The sequence below is a fragment of the Saccostrea cucullata genome, unplaced genomic scaffold, assembly GCF_032062105.1.
Source record: "Saccostrea cucullata isolate Sc308-1 unplaced genomic scaffold, CSIRO_AGI_Scuc_v1 ctg6993, whole genome shotgun sequence".
In the NCBI taxonomy this organism is placed as follows: Eukaryota; Metazoa; Mollusca; class Bivalvia; order Ostreida; family Ostreidae; genus Saccostrea; species Saccostrea cuccullata.
Genome location: NW_026928205.1, coordinates 23,222 through 32,590, shown reverse-complemented (window position 1 = coordinate 32,590; position 9,369 = coordinate 23,222). Strand labels below are relative to the sequence as shown.

Sequence of the window (9,369 nt, the reverse complement as noted above, 5' to 3'; positions counted from 1 at the left end):
TAGACAAAAGTATTATCCCCTCGCAACGTATGATGGCATATAGTGATGCAATTATGTGTGTTATTACTTTATGTGTATATTAGTTTTTTCTGTGTGAAATTTACGTAATTTGTATCGGGATCGATGTCAAATGATTTACTGAACATGCTTTTTTGGGAAGGAATGCTCCGCTTTGCAGTGCCCTTACTTTGATATGTTTCTTTCTAAAAACTGATGGATTGAAGAAAACCAAGAAACGGAAAACGAAGAAAAGACTGGCTGATTTTAGGTCTATCAGCTCAACTCTTTATCATTCCCACCCAGATATATCTATTTCTATAAATCGTTACCTTAAGTGTCAATATATTTGAAAAAAAGAGCATTCTAAACACAGTATAAGCACTGAACAAGGAAGTCTGTAGTAAATCGAAATTTTGTTCTCTTAAATCTAAAAATCAGAATATTAATTACTACTTGTTAATTCCTTATTTTTCGAGAGTGTTTTTTTTTTTATCGCGAACTGGCTCTCAAACGGCAAATCACTAAATATATTAATTCGGCGAATGAACGGTTAATGAACAGATTTTACATAGATTTAAGCATCAGAAAAATAAAAGTGAGTCATATTCTTTTCGCGAGTGATGCTTCTTGCGAAATAACGCAGAATATTAAGGAATCTACAGTACCTGTCTGCTTTTCGTTGTTAATTTGACACCATATCTGATAATCTCTCTGTTAAACTCCAGGTTTTTAAAAACACAAGTTTTGCCAAAATTATAGAGTTATTTCTCTTTGGTATTCCAAATAAGTAAGGTTTTATGAAAATTCACATAAATATCTATAAATCTTTTTAGAATCATTCCAATATGTTAACTTTTGAAAGTGAGCTAAGAGATGGGCGGAACATGAATACTATCGTTCGTAGTTCTTTACGACATTGAAAGTTGACCTTTTGACCCCAAATTTAAAAGGGGTCTTCCTAAGGCCACAGGGATTCTGTTATGTTAAATTTCATTGCAAATGTTCAAAGGTTGGCGAGGTATCGTGTGGAAACGAAAGCGTTACAGAAAGACGGATGGACGGACAGCTAGACGGACGGACTGACGGATGAGACCAAATTGATATCTCCCACTTTTCAAGCGGGGGACAAAAAGTATCAAATAGGTTCAAATGATAATTTATCATACGTAAGATTTGTAGGAATATTGACTAAGACATGCAGAATTTTTTTTTCAAAGTGCGTTTATATTGGTCGATATTAACGCACTTTGAAAAAAAAAATATTTTTTCAAAGTGCGTTAACCTTACCAAAATTTAACACACTTTAGAAAAAAAATTTCAAAGTGCGTAATTTTTTCAAAGTGCGTTGCCACAATGCTCTTCGTATATTATAGTTGAGCCGAAACTGATTCGAGAAGTTTACAGTGTGAGGATACTTGGACAACAGTTTGACACAAACGAAAGACAGTTTGAAGCAGGAACAGCTTTACAGTTAACTTGTACAGGACAGATAGGCAGTGATCCTAGTGCGGTAAGTTTTCACAAGTTAAAATGCTCAAATTGTCTATCAATATATATGCAATATCAAAAAAAAATGTTTTCCGTTTTCAAACTTTAGAAATGAAAAAAATTCTATTAGCAAAAACTATTCTAAGACAGTTTCTTTAGAAATATACCAAAGAACCTTTTATTTCTACAGCTAGAAAAAAGGCAGAAAATTGTCTGAAAATTGAATTATGCCAATCTATATGAAAAAAGTATTTGTTCAAAGATTTCAGCAAAAAATGAATTAATTAAGACATGTACAAATCAAATTAATTTCTTGATTAAGTTAATTTAAGATTGTTTCCTTTAACAACAGTTTCAGAAAAGTGTGAACCTGTCAATTTTATTTTAAAAGAAATGCTAAAAAAATGAATTTCAATGTGGCACTAAGAAAGAAGAAAAATGTATTCGAGTGGATCCCATCTCTAATTCAATACTCGAACAGACGTTTTGATATTTTTCACGGTGGGATATGAAGATAGCGAACAGTATTCAATCTCAAAATCCATAAATTTTATTTTCTACCAAAACTAATTTGTAACCATATCTATTAGTAGTTTCTTTTAGTCGTCTTTATATAAGTAGGAAATACCACTTTAAACAGAAAAAATCAAATTATATTGAAAAAGTCATTGGATTATTTACAGATTCGTAATGCTATATTTGTATAGATTTAAAAGAAATGCAGGTTTTATGCAGAGAAACAGTTATTAGCACATAATAAATACTGTTTCTGTTGATTTAATTTGAACGTCTGTTTAAAATTTGCCTCCTTTGTATGATTTGCAGACAATACGTTGGTGCGCTAAGACTGCTGTAGCACAGTCCTTCACAGGGTTACCACAGACACCAGTCCACTCCCAGCCCTCACCATCTGGCTGTCAGTTCACCCGTTCTAGTACTATCACCTACAACCTTACAAGCAGTGACACCTATACACAGTTTCTGTGTGAGTCTGGACACTCTGGTCTCTGTGGAACAGGAACAGCCAGACAGTATGTTAACATAACCTTAGGTAAGGGATGAGGTCAAAATTGGAATATTCAGTCTTAGACATTGTCTTAACAAAACCTCAGGTAAAGGATTAAGGGAGAGGTCAAAAGCACAAAAGGCGTATTCTAACTACAATAGATTTTCTGCATTTCTATTTTATTTCAATCAGTAAAATCATTTGAAAGGGCACAAGCCATTGATAAAACTTGATTATTATCATATTGTCACAGAACTTTAACCTTGCCAATCTTTAATTTTTGAACAGTTACACCTTCTTTTACCAAAAATATCACACTTTAACCTTGGCCATAACTTTTGAAAGTTGGAGATAGGATTTTCGTACCTGACATGTGAATTCATTTTAACAAGAACTTTCAGTTGGTATAAATATTTTTGACCTTCGACCTTCACCTTAGAGACTGACCCATTTAATAAACAAATATTTAACCTTGCCGACAGTTTTGAACAGTTAGGACTTGGTCTTTCATATTTAACAGGTATATTTCTCGTGACAATGCCTTTTTTTATCAACAAATTTTATCTTTGACCTCGACCTTTGGAATTTGACATGTATTTGAGAAAATTCAACCCTTGCTATCTAGAGCATCAGTGTTTCACAAACACATCTTTTTGATATAAAAAAATTGTTCTTTTCAATATCAGATTTACCAAGACTTTGTAAATCAGTTTCTATTATATTATAAAAGTATCGATCACAAACACCATTACTACCTTATTTTAAAAAGATATATGCTCATCCTTTGAATCATTTATGTCTTGCTTTTTTATTTAATGATGCCACGAGAAATTGGATCCAATACATTATATCGTAATCTCGTTTAATCTTCAATCAAAAGTATCCATTTACGTATATAATAAATCTGAATTGGTCATTGAACTGGGCAAATATATCTTCAATTGCCGTCATTCTATATCTACGGTATCCGAAAATTTAAATGATAATGCTGACTTATAAAATTTAGCTTCTAATTACTTTATTTCAAAGTAAAAACTACCTAACTTATGTGCTTATAATAAGCAATAAAAGGAAAAGTGATATTGGGAGATGATTTGAAGCTACAGTACCGACCGACCTATGATTTTATAGATGTTTTTATCTTTATTTCACAGAGAGTCCAGGGTTACAGCAGAGTGAATCCAATGCTTGTTCTACAGGTTGTTAATACAAGATAAATACAGATGCAAAGTTTTCTAATCACATGATTCTAAATGATTTAAAGCCATAAATAGAAGCAATATTTAAAAGCATACACAAATGGGAATAAAGATAAAGCATGCGATTCCAGAGTTACCTGCTCTCGTTCCAGTACTTGGGTCAATCTCAACACTATTACTCCTCCTCTGTGTTGGACTTGTAATGTTCATCATAGTCCTAAAGCACGATATTAAAAATGGTAAGGATATATAATTCATAAAAAAATATTTATGAGAGCACAGAAAATCTATTGAGATATTTTTTCACATTTAATTTAACTATTACATTTCTTTTGCTAGGCATGTGCTGTTTCCAGAGATCAGAGTTAGTATGTATATATCAAACATTATATTTATAACATTATAATGGAATATGGATATAACTAACAGCATTCAAGCTCCTTAGTCAATTCACAGAATACATCTTAGGTTACCAAACGTACCTCGAATATATCAGAGGTGGTACCAAGTGCCATGGAGGAGTGGGTATTCCTTACGGACAGGTCACACCTGCGGGAATACTGACAAATCCAGGCGATTTTATGTGTAAATAATGATCTAACAATTAGAATGAAATATATCAGTCGAAAATGACAGATTAATTGTATTTCCTGACAATGTCTTTGTGTCGACCATTGAACTTGCAAAGTGATGACTTTTAACAAAGCTCTTGATATTCTTGTTTCATCAGCTTGTTAGTCAGTTACTTAAATCGAAACATGGAGATAACGAACAATATTCAAGATCAAAAGTCTATAAAACAATACAAAATAGGAGCAGATCAAACACAGATCTCTAAAACATCAGAGAGGGAAGCAGGTGCCTAGGAATTTATTCGTACGTAATTTATGGTCTTTTGTATCGGGCTAGGAAATATAAACACCACATACAAGTAAAAATATTATATTGCAACATAAGTCAGGGGAGTTAACGATTAAAAAGTTAAAAGTATTTTCAATTTCAAAAGTTAATAAATAGATTGATATTTTATTAATAATTATTATATTATTCATTTATTTTATTTATTTGCTGTGTATTTATTTCGCTGTTTTCCGTTTTTTTTTTTTATTAAATACTGTTTTGACTTTGTACCATTTGTTTAAAAAAAAAAGTCAGCAGGGGGTACTGGTGCATTTTGGAATATTTTAGTGTTTAAAACCAATACATTAATTGATTTCAGGTAGTTAGTAAATAAAAAAAAAACTAATTAACTGCATGAATTTTATCATTATAAAAACAAACTTTTTTATCTTTGAAATTGACGATACAAACAAATTAAATAACAATATACCTGAAAATTGGATTTGTTTGGTTTATTCTATACAAACCGATTTCCGATAAAAAAAAATGTGTCAAAGTATTTTTGAAGCATATTAAAACTACTTCTAATTATTTTACTTCCATGATGGATATCAAAATAATCGTCTCATTATGCACAATCTTTACCCGTCAAAAGCTTCCTGGATATTTTTATTTTGTTTTGATTGAGAAAAAAATCAGTTCTCATACAAAGAGAAAATGTTATTTCAAACAGCTACAAAATGTATACGGTCACTCTGAACACAACATAAACAAGGTATAGAGGTCAGTGAAAAATACAATAGGTGTCATGACTGTCTACCCCGAGTTAATTACTGGTACACATCAATGGCTTTGATGTTTTTACAGAACCGTGTTAGGGTTTTAAAAACTGATTTTTAATCAAATCAATGTATCAAAAATTTAATTGACAGATTAATATTGTACATAATGAGACGATTATATTGATATCCATCATGGACTTATAATAATAAAAAGTCGTTTTAGTATGCTAATAAAATACTTTGTAGCACATCTAAGGAAGCAACTGTTTATGTAAAATAAATCTAAAGAAACACAATTTCTTGCAGATATAAATGATTAATTAATTTTTTTGTATTTTCAAATTCAAACGTAAATAAATAGATTGATATTTTCTTTTATTTCGCTGTAATCTGTTTTATTCATTAAATATTGGTTTACTTCGCACAATTTGTTAAAAAAGAGAGAGAGAGAGAGAGAGAGAGAGAGAGAGAGAGAGAGAGAGAGAGAGAGAGAGAGAGAGCACGGAGTACTGGTGCATTTTGGAATTATTAATTTTTTTTAATAAATGCAATAAGTTTTGTTTTGAACATATTTTCTTGAACGAGTCAAATGGATTGGAAACAAGTTCTTACAACTTACAAGTTCCTCTCCATAAATATAACAATATGTCATGCAAATAATACAATAAAATATAATAATTATAATATTTTCAAGTGATACAAGTTAATCATAAATTTAAAATGTACATGTTTCAGTAATTTAAAATTTAAAATCTACATGTTTCAGTAATAAATCTATGGACAGCAGCAAAAATATTAATATTAGTTGATATAGGCAAATCTCTATCACCCCATAATAGTAGGTTAGTGTCAATAGTTACCAATTCTTCTAGCATGAACAGGTGGTTAAAAAGATTGTTTCTAGCATTTGCATACTTTGTACAAGCAAAAAAATAATGATAAACATCTTCATACTTTCCACAAGAACAAAGAGGACTGTTGATAATATTGATCATAATTAAGTAAACAGTTGTGTCTTAGTTTAGTATGAAGTATGTTTGTGTAGCGTTTACCAAAAGAAAAATATGTTGGCGGATTGCTGATTTTTGTACATGCTCTTAAGTTTTTACGGAAGGAATTAATTGAGATGGCTTCTTTTGTATCTAATTTCAATAAATTCCATTGCTTCACGGCGTCTGGCACAAATGACTTTTTAAATAGTTCTAATCTACATCTTGGAATAATGTACTGTTCTTTATTGCGGGTATTGTATTTTGATACATTTTCATGCTTGTTTGGTACAATATTATTTAAATATTCAGGGACAGTCCCTTTATGTATTTTAAACATAGTAGACATTTGTGCAACATAACGCCTAAATTTTAAAGTTTCCCAACCAGTTTCTAAATAAAGTGTTTCAGTAGATGCAAAAATAGGAAGTCCGGTGACAATTCTAGCCGCAGCTAGTTGTACTTTTTCCAGCTTTTCAGAATCTTGTTCAGAGCACCCATCCCATACAACAGAAGCGTATTCGAGCATTGGTCTAATAAATGTAGTGTACAATTTTGAAAGGTTGTTTCTACTTAATTTAAACTTACGTTTTTTCAAAAGCCCAAGTTTTTTATAAGCATTATTTACAATACCGTCAATATATGCAGACCAGCTGAGATTCTGTGACAATAATAAACCCAAGTGTCTATGGACTGGGGCGCATTCTAGCCTGTCTCCTTTAAAAAATAATTTTGGCATAATAGAAATGGCCTTAGTGTTAAAGAAGACTACCTTTGTTTTAGATGGGTTAAATTTTAGAAGCCATTTATCTGACCATGATTCTAAAATGTGTAAATCGTGGTTTAACTTGTATTCAATGTCTAAAATATTGTATGAACATTGTTGAAGTGAATTATCATCAGCAAACAATCTACACATGGACATCATATTTTCAGCAACATCGTTTACATATATCAGAAATAAAAGTGGCCCCAATACAGAGCCCTGAGGTACACCTGCATATAAATCAAGTTTTGAAGAGAACAAATCCTTATACATTACTTTTTGTGACCTATGATTTAAATAACTAGAAAACCACTGTAGGATATCTCCGGATAAACCATAAGTTTGTAATTTAAAAATGAGACCCATGTGCCATACTCTGTCAAATGCTTTAGACAAATCACAAAAAACCATACAACATACTTTTCCTTCATCAATATTTTGTACAATACTATGATATGTTTCTAGTAATTGATACACAGTAGAATGTCCGGGTAAAAAACCGGCTTGATATTGATAAAACAGATTATTACCGTGAAAATAATTGTACACATGTTTAAAAATAATTCTTTCCATAATTTTACTAACACAGGATAACAGCGATACAGGTCTATAATTTGAAACAAAAGAGGGGTCATCCTTTTTAAAAAGAGGAATAACATGAGCTATTTTCCAGAAGGATGGAAATATTCTATCTGACAGGGACCTGTTGTATAACATAGTGAGTGGTTTAACAACAGACTGAAGAGTAGATTTTAACATTTTATGACTTATGCAGTCGGGACCTATAGCTTTGTTCACGGGAAGTATGGAAATAATGTCTGATACTTCATGTTCTTCAATTGATATTTTACAAAATGTGCTACTACATAGATTGTACATGTTTGGTAGTATTTCATTTGAATCATCAATAGTAGAAATAGATGAAAAATAAGAATTTAAGGCTTCAATTTTGTCTAAGTCAGAGTAAGCCAACTTTTTACCGCCTTTATCATTATGTATTTCAATAGGTGGTATCTCGTTAGATAGTTTAATGTTGAATGAATCCTTCATTAGTTTCCAATAAAGTTTATTATTATTTTTACTTGAGTCCTCTAAATATGTTTCAATATTGTTGTAATAATTAGCCATAGCATGTTTCTTCATATTGTTGACCGAATTCCGTACCTTTCTATATTCAGACCGATCAGATACTCTTTTAGTTTTATGTGCTTTTTTATGAAGACGGTCTCTAGTTCTAATTGTTTTCCTTGATAAAGAATCGAACCATGGTTTGTCACGGGGACGGATTGTAATTGTTTGTTCCGGTACGCATTCGCGAACACAAGTGAGATATTCAGATGTAAAATTTTCAGTGGCCAAATCTATGGTATCAGCTTCATTGATGATTTTATCCCAATTACAATTTTCTATCAAAGTATTTAATTTACCAAAGTCCGCATTTTTATAGGCCCACACTTTTCTTTTGTAAGAGCGGTTGTAATTTATATTAGAGAAAAGCGAAATAAAAGTAGCTCTATGATCACTTATAGATGATTCCATTACTAATGTACCCGATTCGCATACTTGAATATCAACAGAAGAAAAAATTGGGTCAAGCAGCGTGCTCGACGTGTTCGTAGTTCGTAAGGGTTAATGTACGAGTAGCGCTCCATTCCTTAAAAGTAATGGAGCTGAGGCCCCGAAGGGGCCGAGGCCCATTACTTTTAAGGAATGGAGCGCTACGAGTATGTTAACCCGCGTAAAATCCTCCTTTCTGAACGCTTGTTTTATTGTTTGTTAATATATAATAAAGAATATTCATATGATAGATTGTAAATAATTTTTACATGTTAGTAGTATTATTTATATATAATATAGAAAGAAAACTAAAAAAAAGTGTATTGAAGTTAATCCAAACCCATGCCTCTCAACAGCTTCGTTAGCTCAGTGAATTGAGCATCGGACTGCCATGGTGAAGGTGCCAGGTTCGATTCTCATCACCGCTGCTCTCATTTTCTTAACGTGAAAATAACCTTTACAATTTTCTAAACTCTTCTCTTAAGGAGGAATGCCACACCAACTTTTTATTTTATAGATCTCTGAGTCAACCTTTTTAAACAATGGTTTCAGTATTGAAAGGCCTACATTAGCTCTTAATTATTTTATATGTATTTTTTTGTATATTTTCAAAGAAAACGAAAAAAATTAAATACATCCAAATTAGGTGCTCCCTTGTAAAATTTTTATTGTAAATGAATGCATCACATGAATACCGAATAAAATATGTAAAGAAAGTCTGATTAGACTTTTTAATTTTTTT

At 31.4% G+C, this 9,369-nt stretch overlaps 1 protein-coding gene across 1 annotated transcript; it reads left to right on the top strand.

Moving 5' to 3' along the window:
• Nucleotides 1–1,373: 1,373 nt before the first annotated feature.
• Nucleotides 1,374–4,591, top strand: LOC134276766 (uncharacterized; the record flags this gene model as incomplete). The annotated part of the gene is made up of 5 exons (XM_062759053.1): nucleotides 1,374–1,510; nucleotides 2,314–2,539; nucleotides 3,649–3,693; nucleotides 3,825–3,932; nucleotides 4,033–4,591. Coding segments are annotated over 5 exons (575 nt in total), but the record flags the coding sequence as incomplete, so codon positions are not given.
• Between the last annotated feature and the right edge of the window lie 4,778 nt (nucleotides 4,592–9,369).